Source organism: Scatophagus argus, chromosome 1 (assembly GCF_020382885.2).
Source record: "Scatophagus argus isolate fScaArg1 chromosome 1, fScaArg1.pri, whole genome shotgun sequence".
In the NCBI taxonomy this organism is placed as follows: Eukaryota; Metazoa; Chordata; class Actinopteri; family Scatophagidae; genus Scatophagus; species Scatophagus argus.
The window spans coordinates 15,067,227-15,088,522 of NC_058493.1; the positions used below are offsets into that span (position 1 = coordinate 15,067,227).

Consider the following 21,296-nt stretch of genomic DNA (forward strand, 5'->3'; position numbering starts at 1 on the left):
GACTGTATAGTAGTTGAAATTAAACCTCTTCTTAAAGCCTACTCTTGACCTAGAGGTTTTAGCCACCTACAGACCTATAGCTAACCATTTCTTTCTCTCCAAGATCCTCAAGAAAGCAGCCACTAAACATGTGACAGCTTATGTGACTGTCTACATTAAGCTGGTTTAAGTTATGTCTATCATATTATAAAACTGAAGTAATTGTGGTGAACCTGAAACATGTTAGAAACACATTATCTAATTAGTTATATTTGATCGGAATATGTCTTTTAAATTCTACATAACATAAATTTCAAGGACTGTCTTCTTTCTCTCGCACAACATTGTAACATTCAGGCGCATCCTGTCTAAAGAAAGATGATGAAAAATCAGTCCTGGATTATTATTTAATTCCCTATTATCAGATTGACCCAGTAAGTCTCTAATACTCACCAGGTAATCCATGTATGAACAAGAACTCATAATAGAGATCGTATTTCACCCATACTGCCTTCTTTACACTACATTGCGTAATTGTACTACTCATTACACTACACTAGATGTACAGATGTCGTCTGTGCTGAAAAAAAAAATCTGCTTAACCGAAAATTTTCAGATGTCAGATAAAGAGAATGTGGGCTGCTACATAGCTTTATTTTAAAATCAAGTTCTTCATTTCAGAGTAGTTTTAGTGTCATTAGTCTTGCTCCCACTGTTCTCTGACAAATGATGTAGTTTCAAGACAGCCCACCGTCAGAGTGGTGTAAGACGTCGTCTCTTTCTCGTCACCCTTCCAAGCAGTATGAAGAGAATTGACACATTCTTTAATGATGGCAGAAGTAATCGATTTCCAGGTAACATGAGGCCGGAGGATGGAAAAGATACAAGAGAAAAGAGCAGAGACGTATGGCGTCCTCTTCATTTGACTTGAGGCTACTCACTCAGATGATATATGCAAAGAATCAACAATTTTTTGTGTAAAAACAAACATTTAATTTGCATTAAAGATTCAAACATGTACAGTATATACAGTCTAAAAGTCTCTTTAGTCTGTCTAAACTACATTGGTCCATTGGTGTGTCCATTGGCCCATGTTTATTGACAAAACATGTACAAACAACAGCAGACATTATCCTGATCATGTGACACGTACTGCACACTTAGTTTCACCTGTCGTCCTCCCACCGGGCAATGTGCTCTGCAGCTGTGAAAACACACAAACACACACATGACAGAAACAACCCCGTCGGCTAGAACATAAAACTAAATACCAAGAGCATATATGTTTGTAAGAGCAATGTCATGCTGACCAATTGAAACGTCTCTTAACAAAATGAAGAAACATAATGAATTAATCTAAGTGGCAAGTCATGTTGATGCTGAACGTACCAGTAAAATATTTGCTAACAATATATTTCATTTGTTTTCTGGAACATTTAAATAATATTTTTCCAATATTAACCAAAGTGGTTTTGTTGTCTAAACCTAACCACAGACCAGAGTCTGGACTTGAATTGTGCTTTGTGGTGTCAGAGTCCCCAACCACTTCCATGGAAATCTGATGTAGTACTGAAGAAGAGATGTGGTTGTAATGAATTCATTCAAATATCACTTCTGTATATAACCCAAAGAGTAGTTACATTTACCTTCTTAACTGCTGCATATTAGTTGTATATAAATGCAATTTCTAGGAGACAGGGCTGTATAGAAACAATGGAAATATGTAAAAAAAAAAAAAAAAATCTGCATGTTGACAACAAAATCATTGTTAAAAATGAAAAAAGTGTGTGCGTTCAGTTCTGTATCCCCTTCTTGAGTGTGACTACAAATCTCTTAATTATGCAAAACATGACATAAAACCACGCACTCCTTCCCATACACATGGAAACACACACACACACATGCACACAGCAGTGTGGAGAAACATAGCTTAGTGTCTGCCTCAGGCTATGTGATATCCACTTATCATTTTATGACCAATACAAAAAGAAAAAAAACAGCAATGAAGGCTGGAAATCACTCTTATGGGATGGAAGGATCTGTGTGCTTTTAATAAGCTGAATTTATGCATTTGGCTCTATTGTTCCAGTGACATTTTGCTTCAATTTGGAGAGCAAGCATGGAAAGATAATTGACTGAAGAATATTCACATGCATTGAGATTTTTTTTTTTCTGACCTCTATGCTGCAGCTTAACCCCCACTGATAAAATGCCACCCTCTAGTGCTCCCTTGCTCATGGTCTACCAGTCCTGTTTCACACAACAACCACAAAGAGGGAGACATTAAGTGGTCTACAAAAATCAGATTGTAAAAATGTTGTCCTAGCAACGTTGACCACATTCAGAGCAAATCACTCTTTCAGCCCTGAGTGATCAATACCAGATTACACACCAACCACTTGCAAAGACACAATCCAGTGAGCAAAACTAAATATCTGCCACATCTCATTCCTTACGATCAATGTAAGTGGTATGTGTGTCTAAACACTGTGGACCTTTGTGCAGCTGACACATATTGATCGTTCAAAGGCTCTTCTTGATGGCAAGCACTGAGTGCCATTGATTTAGACTGAGTGCCATGTTTACATGTGCCAGCAGGATCACACAGAGATCCAGTCCAATTTTAACGTTGTGTTCACATCATTTGTAGACACACTGGATTAACATTTTACACTCGTGGTGATTATCAGTGACAGAGCCTGTGAAATAGGTTACACTAATTGTTTGGCATAATAAAGCACAGCAGGTAGTGGGGGTCGCAATATTAATTCTCTTCAGATCAGCCAATTTTACATTTGAAAACTACAGAAGATAAATAAGACAAATATAAAAAGTTCCCTTAAATGATAATATTAGTGATAATAATTTTGACAATGAACACTTCTATAATTACATCACTCTGTGTAGTGTAAAGGCTGCTTTATAGAACTGAACTGACCACTCAAGAATGCAGCTTACAGATTTGAACCACTTTTAGCTCACTTTTTTTACTTCTCTGGCCATCACATTCACTTTATGAGTGTGTATCTTTATAAGTCTTATAGCTCTCATAAAAAAAAATAAAACCTTGAACAACCATGTCCAGTAAACATCCACATATTTTTCTCATGACTTGACATGGCTCTACTGATCACTTCACAAGGAAGCACCCTGAAGAACAGTTCATTCACTATCATTCTTATGATCCTACAGCACATGATGTCCCTATACAACGAATGATGGAAAAAGGATCTCATAGTCTCATTAATAGTGAACAGTATTTAACACCTTTGTTTGAATTACCTTCTTAAGCATATCAACCAACAGAAAATCATAAAGTTTGTTGTTATAGATCACTACTCTTGTGACAGAAGTGGCATTCTAGGCCCCATTTTGTGTACATGCAAAGGTTATAAATGAGACCCCAGAGCATTTTGCTTTGGTGATGTGTTCCACCAGGGCAACAGCATTGTTGTTCTTGGAAAGACAGAGCTTGTGCTGCTCACATCAACAACCAGTGTATGCAGTAACTCTTTTCAGGAATGAGGAAAACAATTACCTTTTGAATTTGACAACACGCTCAACCCATATACTTCTGCAATATGTGCGCCTCTACAATGTGGTATGGAACAACAAAGCTAAAGAACAATACAGCAAGACTGTTTCAGCAAACCTGGAGATGCAGGTTGATAGTTATGGAAGGACAGTGCTGTGTATGCCATTTGATATTTTTGTTCTTTCAGTGTTTTTTTTTTTCCATGTCCGTTGTTACTTAGGAAAAAAAAAAAAATCTGATATTTTATTTTACAGCTTGTCTCCCACAACCTGTGATGTTCACTACGTCATCTGGCAGCAACAGAGGAAGTGAAAAGCAACAGAAGAGTGAGTCAGTTGCTCTGACTGACACTAGATTGTATGTGCAATGTGACATTTTCAGAGTCTTTTTTGGTTTTCTTTCCTCAAAAGAATGATGGCAGCGAGCAGAGAGACTTCACTAGTCTCCTTAATGTAATGGTGAAGAGAGCACGATGTGGACAGGAGCTTCAGGACTTTCAGAAAACAACTAAATGTCTGAGCAAATGGATGCATCTATAAAGTGCACTTAATATTATGAAAGATATAGACATTCAGTTTTTTCTTCACTTAGCTAGTGCCGGTTGTGGATAAGAAGTCCAAATGAACTCGTACCATTACTGAACAACATACTCCTCACTCAACCTGGCTTTTGGAGTCTACGGTTGGCTCAGCAAAAAAGATGGGATAGTGAGGGGGTGAGTGAAGAGAACATGCTGTCCTGACACTGATTACGTAATTATTACAACCTTAAACTACTTTAAACATAATTTATTATCATAGGACTCATTTGCCCCAGATCCTGAACAGCTGATATTGAGAAGGCAGTGAAACTCCTGTAAGATATGTAAACCCAAAGGAATCGATACATATGGTACATTTTATTTACAATGACAGATGATCAAACGACGTCTGGTGCAGACAGCAGATGATGTGTTGGCTGCAAACAGCCACGTTACTGCTAGTTGGTTTCCACCAGCATTGTTCAACCCCACGGATCACCAGCCTGTATTTTCTTGATTGATCATTTATCCACGTCTTACTGGGTTAGCTATTATTTTTGTAATACCTAAGTTTCTGCATTCTGTATTCAACTATCATTTTCCTTTGCACTGCACAGTACTAGCACCGCTAAGGAGACGAAAGTTGCAGGTTTTTAGGGAACCCAGTTTGATCACATATGGATAGTGGCACTTTTTGACCACTTGTTTACTTTTTAGATCTGCGGCTCCGTTTTATTTTAACTATTACCCATTTGATGCATTAAACTGATGCAGATCCATCTGTTGGGAGAACATTGTACAACAGTACACGGTGTTATCGTAATTTGATCAAACTTTGAAAGAGGTCTCTATATGTATAGAAGTACTTATGCAAATTAAACAATTATGCATGTTTTTCTTTTCCTGATGTGTGTATACATTATTTTGGCTGACTCTGGATTTCTTTGAATTATTGTACTGAACTGTACAGTTTGCTTGCCACCTCTTTATTGGAATGTGTATCCAAAAAGCATTTTTGTTATTGATCATACTTCTTGTTTAGTATTCTTCTGGACAATTTGTGGACCTGCCCCCTACAGTTTTTACACTACAAACACCATTCACACATCAAACCCCCGCAGAGCTGGTTGTTGATGTAAACCCTGGAGGGTACAATTATTATGAAACATTTAAACATTTGACTCCCCTCACGATGAGTACAGCCCTAGATTGCATGCTACAGTGAGGGGTATTTGGTACAAACCATAGATGACTGTACTGTCATCTCTAACAAAATCATATAATAGCTCAGAATGCATGAGTTTGAAAAAAGGAGTCGATAAATGCTAATGATATATCAGACTTGTTCCTGAGACAGATGTTGGATGTAAATTAATACAACTGTTTACATATAACACTTCATGAAGTTTCTAGTTATCAAGTCTGTGTTTCTGTTGGTTAAAATGACCTAACATGACATTAAGCCGGCTGCAGGAGTCACTCAGAATCACACTTATTGGGGAACAGGTTGAACTTTGATGCAGTGACACTACTGTAACCCAAGGATGAATGCGAACCTGGTCACGCTAAAGTCAGCCACATTCCAGGGCACCTCTGCACTGACAGCAGGAGCTTCTTCCCAGCAAGGCAAAGGCAGTCACACACCAAATTTTGGGGACATATGAGAGGGCAACCATTCTGCCTTGCAAGTAATCTGTGGCCATACTAATATAAAGCAGAAATACAGCTAGCCATGCAGCCAAATGTGTGTAGTCTTCAGAGGGGTGAAACACCGCCATCAGTGATCACCTGTTTGATTCTGTGCTAGTATGTCAACAATGGCAGGTCTAACAAAATATTATAATACAAACACTCAGTGAACTACCGCTCCCTAGTAGGAAGGTTCACCAGATCACATTTTGTGGTCATTTATACAAAGAAGGAATGTCGATGTAGGTTCTCAGTCATCCAAGTAATCCTAAGACGCAGTCCTTACCATGCATGCAAATGTATCGATTCTGTGTTTTACAGCGCTGGTCGTTCCAGTTAAAGGCACTTGATGCCTGCAGCTCAACACAGTTTCCAAAGCTAGACAGAGAAAGAAAAGGGATAAGTGAGTCTTATTTTTTGAGGTTCCAGTTAGAAGGGTTAAGTTGAGGGAAAAAAAAACTTAAAAGTCTTTCAGACACATTTTATTTTGTTTGAATTTTTTGATGAAATGATAGTAAAGCAGTTAGTACTGATACAATAACTAGTTTAATAGTTTATTATAGAATTAGTTAGTACTAATAGATGCATAGATAGATAGGAATGAAGAGAAGGAGACAGACAGAGAGAGACATCTAGTGGTCAAGGTGAAGGTTGGTTGTAGGTCGCTGTCTTTAGCTGCTAGTCCAGATATAAAAATGAAAGTATAAAAATGTAAGTAATATTTAAAACATGGATTTAAAAGATTAAAACAAATGACAACAATCTTTAAGTCATACTGTAGATCCACAGGCTGAAACATCTGCATTTTTTTTTTTTTTTTTAAAAAAAGAAGCTCTGAACAAAGTAATTTTCTAATTTAATTTTTGTTTGTTTGTTTTCAGCTGTTTAACTCCATTGCACTGGGCCATTTCTGTTTGTGATGTGCTCTGCAGTAGTTAATGACTTTTAGTAAATGTGCTTCTTACCCTTGGTTGTCAGGTTGCCCAAAGGCAAAGCTGCTAAATCGAGGGATCTCTCCTGTGTCCCAACGAAATGAGTCTTTCAGAGGCTTATATGTCAAACCTGTGGAGCAAAACATATATATATATATTGTTGTTTTATCTGTGCAGCATCTCAACACTCTCCACCTGGCAGTACAGCTGGTCAAAACAACATCTAATCTGGTGGAGAATTCTGATATTTTAACATTTGTTTTGATGACCAAGATGAAAAACTACCTATCCAGAAGTTTCGTGTCTCAAAGTCAGTGTTCATGACCTCATTGCTTGTCTCCAGCTGACTGAGATAAAAGGCCAAGATATCCTGAACCTTCTGATTGTGGATGTGAGCTAGAATACCCCCTCGTTCCTGGTGGTGTAAAGGAAAGAAACAGAGAAACCATAAAAAGTCTTCTTATGTAGATTTTTATACAACGTACAAAACGTACGGCCACTGCACTGCACTGCATTTATTTGACAGTTTATTTTAGTAACTGGGTATTACTGAAAATTTAATTTAACACAAAATGAAATTAACAAATAGATTAACATGTAATATTATAAATTAAGATAAAACTTTGTTAATCCTCAAGGGGAAATTCACAAGCTACCCAGCTGATAAACTATATAAACTAGTTAAAACACCTTTACCAGCTTAAATATAAAAGTGAAGAACACAAAATGCATATATAATTATAATTCAGTAATTTAATATACATTTTTTTTCCTGAAATATGCCATTCTGTGTAATGAGTGCCACTTCTTCCACCTCTGCTGCACAGTTCGTCTTACTCTCTCAGTGGGCAAACACACCTGATTCTCACCTGGCAGTGGCTTTTGGCTCCATAATAGGTGTCAGTTTCTGAAGACACCATGAAGCAATCACCGTCTATCATCACATCACAGCTGTGGAAGGGAAAGTGCACTTTCTCTGTTGAGACACAACCCGCCAAAAATAAGAAGTAAAAATAACGACCATCCATCCTGCTCCAGGTTCAGCAAACAGACTTAAATATATTGTTTTCTTTCAAGCCATTATAGTTGCAAATGTGGACAGAATTTGTAGAATTAAGATCAGGGAGATTAGTTGAAGAAATGCACATTTAGCCAGAACATATGTATTCACAGAAATACTGTACATTGAGTCAATTCACACTGGGTAAGGAGAGGTGTAGGACTGTGCCACTTCTGCTTGATATACACTGTGAATCTCATGTCCACTAATGTCTTTCATGCCTCCTTTACCAGTCAATATATTGGTGCTTTCGCCATGTTATACATGTTACCACATTAACATGATGTTACCAGACTTGGTATCCCTTGTGATCATTACAGAATGTAGCAGCAACCAGATTAATTTCCTCAGTATGCTTGTGTGTCTGTGTGTGCTTTTTGGATTATGAGACAGTCTGTGTCTCAGAAAGCAAATTGCTGAGGTGTATGAAAACACAAAGAAGCATAAACCAAAGCACACTGCACCTACCTGCACACTCAGCACCGCTATAGCCAACATCACACAAGCAAGAGCATTCTTCTTCTTTGAAACGACCGTGTACACATTGCACACTGCACCGCACTGAAAAACAGACACTTGAAATCTGCCTGCTTGGAATATTAAAACAGTAAGATACAGACAACAGATCAGTTTGATGAGGGCTGATATCAATAGGTATGTGTATGTGTTGATGACGGGTACCCTGGCAGAAGCGTCCTGTGAAGCCGGGGTCACACTTGCACTTGCAGGATGAGATGTTAAGATGGCCATGCTGACCACAGCTCATACGGCACGGATTCATTGGAATCTCTGGTAACGTGTGTCCATGCGCGCCAAGAAACACACAAAAATCGCACGCATGGTGCAAAATCAAACTCTAGAAGTTGTACATTTGATTTCATTTTACAGCAGAACTGAGATCCAGGTTGAATGATAAAAGCAAGATACTGTGGAATGCACAGGATACTTCTGAATAGTAAACCTGCATAGAAAATAACTGGCAGAACAGTGAAAAGATTTCATGAGCAGGAGTATGTCATGGGCACAATGGACCTGACAACAGCTCTGGTCATAGTAGTTGGAGAAAATTCAGCTCTTATCCTTTGCAAATCCTGTGACATGCATTTCCACATTCAAGGTAGCTACATCCTTGTGAAATGTCCTCATAAACACTTGTTTATTTTAATAGTAGAGGCCTAACTCACTGCGATGTCTGTACTGTAGCAATTTTTATTTATGTACATATATACATATACTGTATATACACTGTATATGGTCTTACCACATAAGCCACCTACATGGTCCCACAACCTGAAGCAGCCAGACATGGCAGAGGTGCAGAGAGAGCAGTACAGCCCTGTCTTATAGGGCATCACCAAGTGACCATTCACCTCCCAGTTACCCCTGCAGCAACACAAATATATAATATAGAACATAGACACAAATTTGGACAAGATCTACAGTAGCGGAAGAAGGATAAAACTACATTAATGCTGAAAATGTCAAATAAAGTCTCCACACAGACCATGGACTTGACTTTACAATAATCGGATTCTGAGACCTTCATATACAGATAGTTTCATCTAATCTTTTGTTTTAAATATATGTATCAAGGACTTCCTGGAAAGCACTGTTGATACTGAGTGGATTGTCCTGGAGAAATAAAGTAAACGTAGATCATAATGCTGTCAAAGACTTTAATAATTAACACTTTTTTCTCTGCCTGCAGAGACTTGCAACCTTTCACATACGTTGCTGTTCACGATGTGCGAGCTGGAAGTGTGTTGCAAGTGTTACCCAGGGACATATGCACAGACAAATGTCTCCCAGAGGTCTCCGTCTCTCAGACACAGTTGGCTGGCACAGCCCACGTGACTCGAAGTGGCCCACACCAGCTACACAATAACAAGGTTTAGACACAAAACATCAGCACAATTTAACAAACATAACAAACATCTATGAGATGTCTGTAAAAACATAACTCCACAGAAACACGGGAACAGGTTGTACCTGCTTCTTAATACCTGTGTATAGTGTTGACAGGTGGCATTTTCTCTACATTTCCCATTCGAATAGAGAAAATTTTTCCCCTCCTCAAACCAAGCGTCAATGACATCAGAAAATGAGGCAACACCGTAAGCCGACATGTTTGTGTTCCAGCCAATGTGACTGAAAGGCGGGGAGTGTTGAGGGGGGAGGTCTGTGTGACACGATGCTGCCCTCTGCTTTGCAAGTAAGGCCAACTTCTCATCCCATTCCTATAAAGACAATAATAACATTCAGTGTCATTACACGTCCTTGATGTTTAACAATCACAGTAAAGCATTACACACATTAGCATTCTCTGGCAGTGTCTTATGAGCACAAAGCACAGGCCTACTGCCAACCAGCACACTATAGTCAGTTCATATGGACCTTATTTATCGTATCCATCCATTTTCTATACCGCTTCATCCGTCAGGCTGGAGCCTATCCCAGCTGACTAGGGGTGAGAGGCGGGGTACACACTGGAATGGTTCCCAGTCCATTGCAGGGCCAACACACAAAGACAGACACACATGCACACATTCTCACCTAGAAGCAATGTAGAGTAGCCAATTAAGGAGGAAGCCAGAGTACCCGGTGAAAACCCACACAGGCACAGGGAGAACATGCAAACTCCAAGGGTCCAGAGTGGGATTCAAACCTGGAACCCTCTTGCTATAAGGTGACAATGCCAACCACTGCACCACTGCATAGCTATGTCAGATTTGGCAGATGACCTTGTCACAGGTCTGACACAAGGCCAGGCAATGAAAAATAAATTAACAATCACATCAATAATTACCAACAGGAAATTTCATCATCAACTCATTTAATTATCAAAATAGGCTATGGCACTGGAGTCTGAAGCCACTCTGTTAAATCTGAACTAAAGATCACATTGTACTTCTAGATACTGATTAAAACTGGATGAAAGAAAAATTCTTTGTCGTGAAGGTCATTCCTAATAGTGTTTCTGCGATTTTCTTTACCCACTGGATCCTTTTCAAGGATCATAACCAGGCCTACAACAGACAGAAAGACACCATGGGCAATCTGCCAGCTCAGTCAAAGACAACAAACACATACTGAAACTCATTGTGCACTTCTCTGGTATGCACTTTTCACGTAATGGAACATTTTCCAAGATTTGCAGTGGCAGATTGAAATAAACATCTGGTTTCCATGCCAATTTTCTACAATAACTGCCATATTTGCTGTAGTAAAAGCACCACTTAAGGTTCTTTCACTACAAAAGGTAACAACATGTAAAAAATTAAAGATTCAATCTTTGTATGAAGAAATATGATAAATAAATGAAATGAAACAAACTCTCAGTCTGTTTCAGACTCTAATGGGTGGCAGTTTCTCACAAGACACAAGTTAATCAGGGGATAATGAGTGATCTACTAATGATCTGATTGCTTACAGCAGGTTTGGGCAGTAACGTGTTAGTTACCTGTTAGAGTAATGTGATTACATTTTAAGATCAGTTTCCAATCCCAGCAACGCTCTTTTAGTTTGACATTTTGCAGAGTCTGTGTGTTCACATTCACAGACAACTGCAGAAGTGTTGTGTCTTATTAGCAGCCTCGCTGATGTTAGGAATTCTGTGGCTAACACTAAGCTAAGATATCATGGATGTATCATAAAAAAAGTTGACCTAGTACTTTATAAATCTTTCATAAGGGATGCATTATTAGAAAGAGGTACTACTGATAAATTTGTCATTTTAAAAAAAATGTTTCTGAGCTCAGGTGTTCTTGTAAGTTATACTAAGATATCACAGAGTATCCTGTTCGCGTGTCCTCTTCTATTCTGGTCTGTGTAGCCTGTTAAAGATGGAACCTCCAAATAAACGAATCAAGTGTCTGTGTGACAACTTTTTCTGTTCGGACAGAGAGAGTTTGGGAGACAGACATCATAAAACACTGATGTGGGGCGCAGAAAGGCTGAGCCACCTTGACTTCATTGTTCACTCTGCTCTCTGATGTCAGCTAGTCAAAGTCACCGGCTCATGCTTTGATGCCACCAGAGGGGTACAGAGTCACCGGGCAATATTTCATCTAAGACATTTCATTTTAAAGCCTGTCATGCTGTGTCAGCTGTGGGATTTGAATGAAAGATGTGAGTTCATGCTCTGGTTTGCCTTCTTTGTGCCACCATCAGTGACTGCTGTATTAATGTATATTGAATTAGCTAAATTAATAAAGCTTCTTATTTGTTTGTGCCTTTTTAACTGTATTGAATGACAGTGTTGGAGTTCGGGAAGTTTTCAGAGAGAGTAATAAAGTACAATCTCACAGAGGTTGATTTACGTATCAAAAGTAAATGCGTGAACGTCTGTTTCTGAGAGTGATGGTGTGACCTCGTAATACTTCTTAGCCTCTCAGAGCTAAAAGAAAACCAGCAGACAGGGTATTGGGGGAGGGAGGGAGGAGCATTATTCATTCCTAAAATATTGGCATTTTATCTCACCCTGAAAGCAAAGCCTATAGGACCATATTATAATAACTTCAACATAATCTCACCACAATGCTTACTGGTTTGTTCCTACATGGAAAAAAGCCAAAAAAAAAAAAAACTCATTCAGATATCCACAAACACAGCTGAAGCCTTGAGCCCTTTAACGTTTATCAGTAAAGCTCTTTAATATGCCTCTTCAGTTCAGCAAAGCTTCCTCTGAGGGTTTTCACAGGGAAATTACCTGTAATACCAGAGTTGTGAATGCAGAATGATTATCCACATCCTCTTTTTCTCATTACCACCTTATCTGTTGAGAACAGTTCTGTGAGGCTGAAGAGCAGTCGAAGAAAGAGGCTCAGTCTGCACGGGTGGCTTTGAGGATGTAATCTATGATAAAGTGACAGTTTGCCCTGGCACAAATCTCATATTAGGCCCAGAGGATATCTTGTGCATTATGAATTTCATAATCCATCGTTACCTCTTGGTCATAATCACATGAAGGCAAGACAGTTGTGCTGATAAACACTGTACAGCAAAGCAATAGATGGAATAAGATAGGGAGAGGATTTAGCCAGGATGTTTTGCAGAAAAACCTGAGTCAAAAATTAATATGAAGAATTACCACACATTCAGCAGTTCCCCACCATGGCCCTTTACCTATTTTAGCATTATTTTAACTGGTCATTTATGCACTGATTATTAGAATTAAGAGACACGTTTAAACATTTAAAAACATGAAATATGTCACTTAGTTTCACGTTCATAAAAAAATAAAAAAATAGATTCATTTGTGTCATTTCATTGTGTGGCGCTCACAAGTATACGCACAGCTAATTGATTTTGGCTTCATTCTGACTGTTCACAGTATCACTCAGCCTGCAGCAAAGCAGAACAAATGGTGCAGCAGTGCTACTATTTCACACTGTTGAGACTATCAGCACGACAGAGGAAGATAGCTCAACTTAAATCCTTTATATCCATGCTCTTGATGAGTTATTTCTCTATTAAAAAGGGAATATTTTTTTTAACTGTTAAGTTTACAGCAACCAAAAAACAAAAGCTCGAACTGTCAGGTGTCCTCCCTGTTCATTCATGTTGTAATCAATTAATCGTTTACTGAGTAAATTAAAACAGTTGTGAAAAAAGCTCATCAAAATTTCCCAGGGCACAAAGTAATGTCTACTGATTGCTTCTTTAAGTCCAACTGACAGTCCAAAGACTCTAGTGTTAGCATCACGAATGACAAAGCAAGGCACCAAATCAATTACCAAAATAGTTGGCAATTGATTTTTCTTTGATCAAATAACTAATGGATCAACTAATAGTCGGCACAGAAGTACTGACAGTACAGTACAGTACAGTACAGTACAGTACAGAGCATTACTTTTGTGTGCTGTGGAGAAAGACTAAACTTTGGGGGGAACATCAGCAGCAGTGTGGACAGTGTGCCATCTCCATTATTTAACAGGACAGCAGGCTGTCAACTAACAATAATGCACCTTGAACTCACATTAAGGCAACAGTATTCATACCATTCAAACCTTCACAGTAGAAATAGACAATAGATGCCACAAACCATTTTTTGCATGTTAGCTGCCATGGGATGGACCCAACTGCGCAGCCTATTGTGCTGAGCAACAATCTGTGAGCGCTCCTTCACCCCAAGCCCTGGGGGAAAAAAAAGGATTCAGTTAGTATAGCCCTTAGTGCTACCACTCTAATCCAACTGAATGCAAATGTGTTGGCGGGATGTTCCAGTGTGTGTTTTCTGTCAGACTGGAGCATGAGATGATAGTCTGTCATGACTATCATCTCATGCGCCCCCCCAGGCATTTATAAGCACTACTAAATGGATAATGATTGATCTAATTATATAAAAACATGTCTTCATAAAAAGTTTACTCTTCAATTGTCTTTACAGCCACTTGTTATTAGAATTACATTATATGTTATTATATGTTGCAAACCATTCATTATAGCTTTATATACTGCTTATAGACAGAGGTAAAAGTAAAGTCACCTCTGCAGAGTAAACCTTACATTGAATACACTGAGACTGAAATCCTCAACTCATCAACACTGGGCAAACTGTGGATTAGCATCATTTTAGCATCACATTCATTCATTCTACATCTGAGCACATTTCACTAAAAAGTTGAAGCACACCTGTGATAGGTGAATAATTTTGTGTATGGCATCATCTAAATGGCATTTTGTTAAACTGCTGCCAAACTTGTTTAGCACAGCAGGAGGTGACAGAAAAGCTGAGCTGTTTGTGCTTTGCCAGATGGATTTGGACAGCTAAGAAATCCCACTTGAATCCACAGCCTGAAGGACTGCAAACACAGAATAAAAACTCCCTCTTCCACTACATTTATGTACTCGTAGACTTAATTGCGATAACTTGCATGGAGAGAAAAGAAAGTCTGCCAATAGTCTAAACTTGTGCAGGTTTAGACTAGTCCCCTGCAGTCTAGACTAGCCTTCCGTCCCTCGTGGACACTTGACGCGTGCACAGCTTGGCGCGTGTTTTACCGGCGGTGGTGGACTGCAGGTCCGGTGTTTTTGTCGTAATCCGGTTCGCGTAGATAAAGAGCGGCAGCAGAGATAAAACGACAAACAGATCCAAACACCGGGAAGCTGTGACAGACTTCATTGTGGACTCCTGAAGAGCCTCCGACAACAGCGGCCACTTGTTGAGTCTCCTGCCTCCCTGATCTTCTCCTCCCTCTTTCCGCTCGAGCAGCTTTGACCTCGGGCTGCAGCGCAGTCTCCGTTCAAAGACACCTCACGATCCCTGCAAGGACAGCAGAGTGTCGATAACCTTGGTTTTATTTATTAAATCATAAGGCTGTTGACTGGCTGTTCTTTTAGCAAACAATAACACGTCCTCAGTATGCACAGGTGGTGGAAAAAGTACTCAGATCCTTTACTTGCAGAAGAAGAAGAAGAAGAATCAGCTTTATTGACAGTATATATACAGTGGTATGAAAAAGTTTGGGCACCCCTGATCATTTTCAGGATTTTCCTTTATAAATCATTGGTTGTTTGGATCAGCAATTTCAGTTAAATATATCATATAGCAGACAAACACAGTGATATTTCAGAAGTGAAATGAAGTTTATAGGATTAACAGAAAGTGTGCAACAATTACTTAAACAACATTAGGCAGGTGCATAAATTTGGGCACCACAACAGAAAAATGACATCAATATTTCGTAGATCCTCCTTTTGCAGAAATAACAGCCTCTAAACGCTTCCTATAGCTTCCAATGAGGGTCTGGAGTCTGGTTGAAGGTATTTTTGACCATTCTTCTTTACAAAAAATCTCCAGTTCAGTCAGGTTTGATGGTTTCCGAGCATGGACAGCCCGCTTTAAATCACACCACAGATTTTCAATAATGTTCAGGTCTGGGGACTGAGATGGCCATTCCAGAACGTTGTAGTTGTTCCTCTGCATGAATGCCTTTGTAGAGTTTGAGCAGTGTTTGGGGTCGTGGTCTTGTTGAAGTATCCAGCCCCGGCGCAACTTCAACTTTGTCACTGATTCTTGAACATTGTTGGCAAGAATCTGCTGATACTGACTGGAATCCATGCGACCTTCAACTTTTACAAGATTGCCAGTGCCTGCACTGGCCACACAGCCCCACAGCATGATGGAACCACCACCAAATTTTACTGTGGGTAGCAAGTGTTTGTCTTGGAATGCTGTGTTCTTCTTCCGCCATGCATACCGCCCCTTGTTATGTCCAAATAACTCAATTTCACATTCATCAGTCCACAGCACCTTATTCCAAAAGGAAGCTGGCTTGTCCAAATGTGCTTTAGCATACCTCAAGCAACTCTGTTTTTGGCATGTGCGTAGAAAAGGCTTCCGCCGCATTACTCTCCCATACAGCATCTCCTTGTGCAAAGTGCGCTGAATAGTTGAACGATGCACAGTGACACCATCTGCAGCAAGATCATGTTGTAGGTCTTTGGAGCTGGTCTGTGGGTTGAGTTTGACCGTTCTCACCATTCCTCGCCTCTGCTTATCAGAGATTTTTCTTGGCCTGCCACTCCGGGCCTTAACTAGGACTGTGCCTGTGGTCTTCCATTTCCTCACTATGTTCCTCACAGTGGAAACTGACAGCTTAAATCTCTGAGCCAGCTTTTTGTATCCTTCCCCTAAACCATGATGTTGGACAATCTTTGTTTTCAGGTCATTTGAGAGTTGTTTTGAGGCTCCCATGTTGCCACTCCTCAGAGAAGATGCAAAAGGGAGAACAACTTGCTACTGGCCACCTGAAATACCCTTTCTCATGATCGGATTCACCTGTGTATGTAGGTCAAGGGTCAATGAGCTTACCAAACAAACTTTGTGTTCCAATAATTAGTGCTAAAGGTACTCAAATCAATAAAACAACAAGGGTGCCCAAATTTATGCACCTGCCTAATGTTGTTTAAGTAATTGTTGCACACTTTCTGTTAATCCTATAAACTTCATTTCACTTCTGAAATATCACTGTGTTTGTCTGCTATATGATATATTTAACTGAAATTGCTGATCCGAACAACCAATGATTTATAAAGGAAAATCCTGAAAATGATCAGGGGTGCCCAAACTTTTTCATACCACTGTATATATTTTTACAGACACACACTGAGTTCGTCTTCTGCATTTGACCCATCCTTAGTTGAACACACACATGCAACAACAAATTATGTGCAGTGAAACACACACAGGAGCAGTGGGCAGCATCAAGCGCCCGGGGAGCATATTGGCAGTTAAGTGCCTTGCTCAAGGGCACATCAGCCGGCTTTTTTGTCATTAATCACTCCACCACACCCAAATTTTTCCTGCCCATCTGGTGGGGGAATCGAACCGGTGACCCTCCGATCACAAGCATCTTCTCCAACCTCCAGGCCACTGCTGCCCCCTCCAAAATGCTTTGTGACAAAGTCCTGCACTCAAAACCTTTCTTCAGTAAAAGTATTATCAGAAAATGTGCTTCAAAAGTACTGTGAAAAGCAAAAGTGTTCTGTTCTCAGTGTTTTAGTATTGGCATTTTTGTGCTAACATCCCTACTACATTTATGTCGCATTTTACTCCTGTAGATGTTTGAGGTTAAGCTCATTTTAACAGTTAGGACAGTTCATATTCATGTTCTATAAGATCATCACATGTGTGTAGCATCCTGTGATGTGAGACCCACTTATGTTTAAAAAGTCTGCTTTTCACTGACTCAGAAGCACAGCTTTTTATGGCGATATATTTTCAGCTGACCCAAGGGAGTTTTAAATGGTTTATGTAGTTAAGATGTAGGACAGTTTTATCAGCTAGTAAAGGAATGCTTAGCCTTTGATTTTGTCAAGTGTTGAATTTGGAGCTGTGAGATAGTCACTTGTCAGGAACTTAGTAACTAGCACCTATGACTGTCAGACAGATGTAGGGGAGTAAAAAAACTCCAATATTTACCTCTGAAATGTAGTGGAGTGGAAGTATGAAGTAGCTCAGTAATGACTTTTCATTTAAGAACGTAATTAAATGTACATTGTTACATTCCACCACTGCATGGTGAATATTACAGAACAAAAAAAACCCTTCTCATTGCACTACATTACCTTTGAAATAGATTCAAATGACACTGACTGTTTTAAATTTAATTTCTTTACTTAATAGTGCAGACACCACAGCACATGGTGGTGAGATCTATATTTATACAGTAACTATACTACACTGTAAATATGCCTTATTATACATTAAAGTTTTACACTCAAAAATTTGCATAACTGAAATTAGTACTTAGTTATTAGTCTCCTTAGTTATATTTTTCATTTGTTACTATATTATTATCACTGATTTATCAACACTTCAGCTTGCTTTTTACTTTATTCACTGCTGACTTCTTCAGCCTATAACAATGACTTGTGTGTAAATGATCTGTAAAAGATGACAATGGAAGTAAAATATATTTAGTGGAGCTTAAAGTATTTTCTCTAAAATATAATAAAACGACACAAGGTGGCAATACCCAGGTAAAGTATCTCACAGTTGTACTTAAGGATATTCCTTGCGTAGATTTCAAATTAAATACTTAGCCTGCTTTCCGATTCAGACAGCAGGTGTGTAACTGGTACCAGTCAGCCACCGAGGATGAAAATATATTGCTTAATCAGCTCTCTCATCATTTCCAGATGACAAACAGAGAGGTTTACTCTTGAGCATGAGTGTTCATCAGTGTGTTAAATGAGGGGAAGTTTGTTTCGAGACACGGATGTCCGTCATTCAGATGAGTCACCATGTATAATGCTTTATGGACAGGCCGAAGTTCAGGATGTAGTTTTATGTTCTTCAACACTGTGATATTTTTTCAGATATTTAAAGTTTAGCAGAACATGCAGTGGCAGAACTTTAAGTGGTACAAAGTGACCTGATAGGTCTGAGTGTGAAAAGGCACGGGATGAAGCTGTCTGGGCGTCTGTTTAGACATGGTGACAATGTTTTCTTATAGGCCCAGTGTGGGAAGCATGAATCATGAGCCGCACATTCTGGGGATGATTCAGAGTCTGGACATGACTGCAGCGCAACACAATAGACTCCCACTCATTTCTGTTCCCTGTGGTCTGAATGTATTTTTCACTTAGGATTCAGTCCCCAGCCCACTCAGTTATTTCTTATCTCTGATTTTGCTGCATCAGTAAGGGACTGTCTGACCCTGCTGAGCCAATCAGCAGCTGTGATCACAGTCTGTCCTGGACTCAGTCAAACACAGCCACCCACTAAGATGATTTCTCAGGTGAATCCAGCAGCAACAGGAAATCCTGTAAGCTCCTTCCTGCTTGAGCTCAGCGCAGTACTCTGGAGCATGAGCCTCCTCATTACTCTTTATTGCGACGGTGTTGGTGGCACACACTGAGGACAAAAGTCCATCTACACAGTAAATGTTTTCTCTAAAGCAGCCCTGTTCAGCTGCAAACTCCTACTGAGACACTGTCATACTGCGTACTGAATGTTACCACTCTTACTTTGTGCTGCAACTGTGGCACAATAATTCCCCCCTTGAGATAAATGCAGCTCTGTCAAACCACACTGAGGTGCAAAACAGCAACAGGTTAATTGTTAGGGGAAAAAAAGGATTGAGTCTTAAATCACCATCATTGACCTGCAGTAGGAATATATTGAATATAAAGCAAAAATAAATATTTACCACCTGTGATCTTCATGCACCTTGTTGTCCATCACTACTTGCAAATGCAGAATTCTGATACCAAGTTGAGCTGATGAGTAAGATGGTTTGATGTATGGTAATGTAATTTTTCATCTAAGTATAGCTGGTACTATTGTCACCCTTTATTATTGTGTTTTAAGATCTTATTGCAGTAAAAAAAATAGAAACAAAAAAGCCTTTAATAGCCTTTAATATTAGCCTTTAATATTATTATAGAACTCGAGAAAACAGGCTCTAATCCTGTGTTTTGAAGTTTTGCAGTTATATCCTTTTATTTGCGTTGTGAAGTCCCACATGCCTCTGTCCTTCAGAATGGTTCTCATCTCATGTATTTCTTGACATAATGTACATGACGTGCAACATCTTTTTCAGAATAGTTCAGTTTTCTTCCACTTCACCATAAACAAGATATAGAGAGGAAGTGCACACCATGTTAAGTAAAGGGATAATATTGTGGTCACATTTTTCTTGAAGTCTCTTTTTCTGATTGGCTCCTGAAGAGTAAATCCAACATTCCTCAGAGGTTTGCTGCAGCAGCTTTTCCACTGCCAGCTGTGGTCATTCTCTCACCTGGAGTCCCTGCACACACTCAAAGTTCACGCTGCCTGCAGCTTTTCACACATTTGAGGACTGATCATTGACTGGATCGGGACCAGTGGAAACATGCTTGCGTCAACTGCGATTGCCGCCACCTTTTTTTGTTTCTGCTTGCTTCATCCTGTTTTTGGACAGGTGAGTGAGTGCAATGTCTCAGGCTGAGACATGCTTACACAGACAGTTAATTGATTACTATGCACAGCTTGAAACCTCTCTCCTCTTACTGTAAGGACAGAACAGGTCCTACTGTGAATGTCTTGCCTGGCATCACATATAAAGTTTTTGACTCAATATATACTGAATATATCTACACTGTGCTTCACTGACTGTGAATGAATCTCTTTAGGTTTCTGCATGCATGTCTGTGTCTGTTCTAAAGTTGCATTTCAGTGTTTCAGGGTTGTCAGACATAAAATAACTTGACAAATAGTTTGATTTAAAAGTACTATACTGTAATCCTGAGCTGTAGTGCAGTATGCACACTGTCACCCAGTTAACATGAAGCCATGTGAAATGTTAGTTAGCTTGGGTAGAAAGAGGCCTTTGACAGCTACACTGTAAACACCAAGTCACCCCCGCCTTTCTCCCCCACACCTGACTGAAGTCTCTCCAGACCTCAGTTCTGTCCAGTTCTGTCCAAATCAGAAAGGTGTTTTGAACAAATATTTACACTTCTTACATAACTCTGGCTGGATGAAAACACTAATTGGTTGTCTGAAAACATGCATGAGAGGACAAGGCAGTAGGTGTAGAATGACGCTGTTGAATGAAGGAGAGGACATGGACAGAAAACAGTGCCACTCCTTTGCACTTCCAGCCAATAGAAAGAGAGGTTGTAACATAAGTGATGTTTATGCTGTGGGCGTATATACCAGACTGACTGACCCCCAACGCTAAATCCAGCACATCATAAAGATTCCCTATAATGCAAGCTAAATAAGTTTTGCTGACCTCATCCCCTCTCCTACAGAAATGGTTACATAACTTTTCGTTAAGATTTTAAACCTCTGCACGAGGTCACACCTAAAAACCACATAACAAGAAACTACTTACTTTCAGAGAGTGTCCCCTGTTTTTATGACTGAGTTACAGTATCTAGCTTTGAGAAGAGGAGGTTCCTGCTTGCAAAGACTCACAGTGGCCAAATATACTCTGATCCCACTGCATTTACTCCCTGATATAACAACAAGGCTCTGTGCTGCACAGACTCCAAGTGCATTTGCTTACATGCAGTGGAGATGACTCCTGTTTTACTTTGAATCAAACCATCCACCATCCAAAACTGAGTAAAAAGCAACACAGTTAC

General features: G+C 39.5%; 2 protein-coding genes across 2 annotated transcripts in view; both read right to left on the reverse strand.

The window, feature by feature from the left end:
* Nucleotides 1–21,296, reverse strand: part of LOC124064477 — a 956,368-nt gene that overhangs the window by 901,045 nt on the left and 34,027 nt on the right. The window lies entirely within an intron of this gene.
* Nucleotides 802–15,076, reverse strand: LOC124057404 (C-type lectin domain family 18 member A-like). The gene is made up of 12 exons (XM_046385607.1): nucleotides 14,718–15,076; nucleotides 13,759–13,850; nucleotides 9,719–9,952; nucleotides 9,492–9,589; nucleotides 8,977–9,098; nucleotides 8,397–8,504; nucleotides 8,184–8,276; nucleotides 7,525–7,631; nucleotides 6,941–7,070; nucleotides 6,689–6,785; nucleotides 6,010–6,101; nucleotides 802–1,183 (listed from the first exon to the last, which is right to left on the reverse strand). Exons 1-12 carry the CDS (start codon nucleotides 14,836–14,838, stop codon nucleotides 1,146–1,148), a joined length of 1,332 nt encoding a protein of 443 aa, XP_046241563.1. The 5' UTR covers nucleotides 14,839–15,076; the 3' UTR covers nucleotides 802–1,145.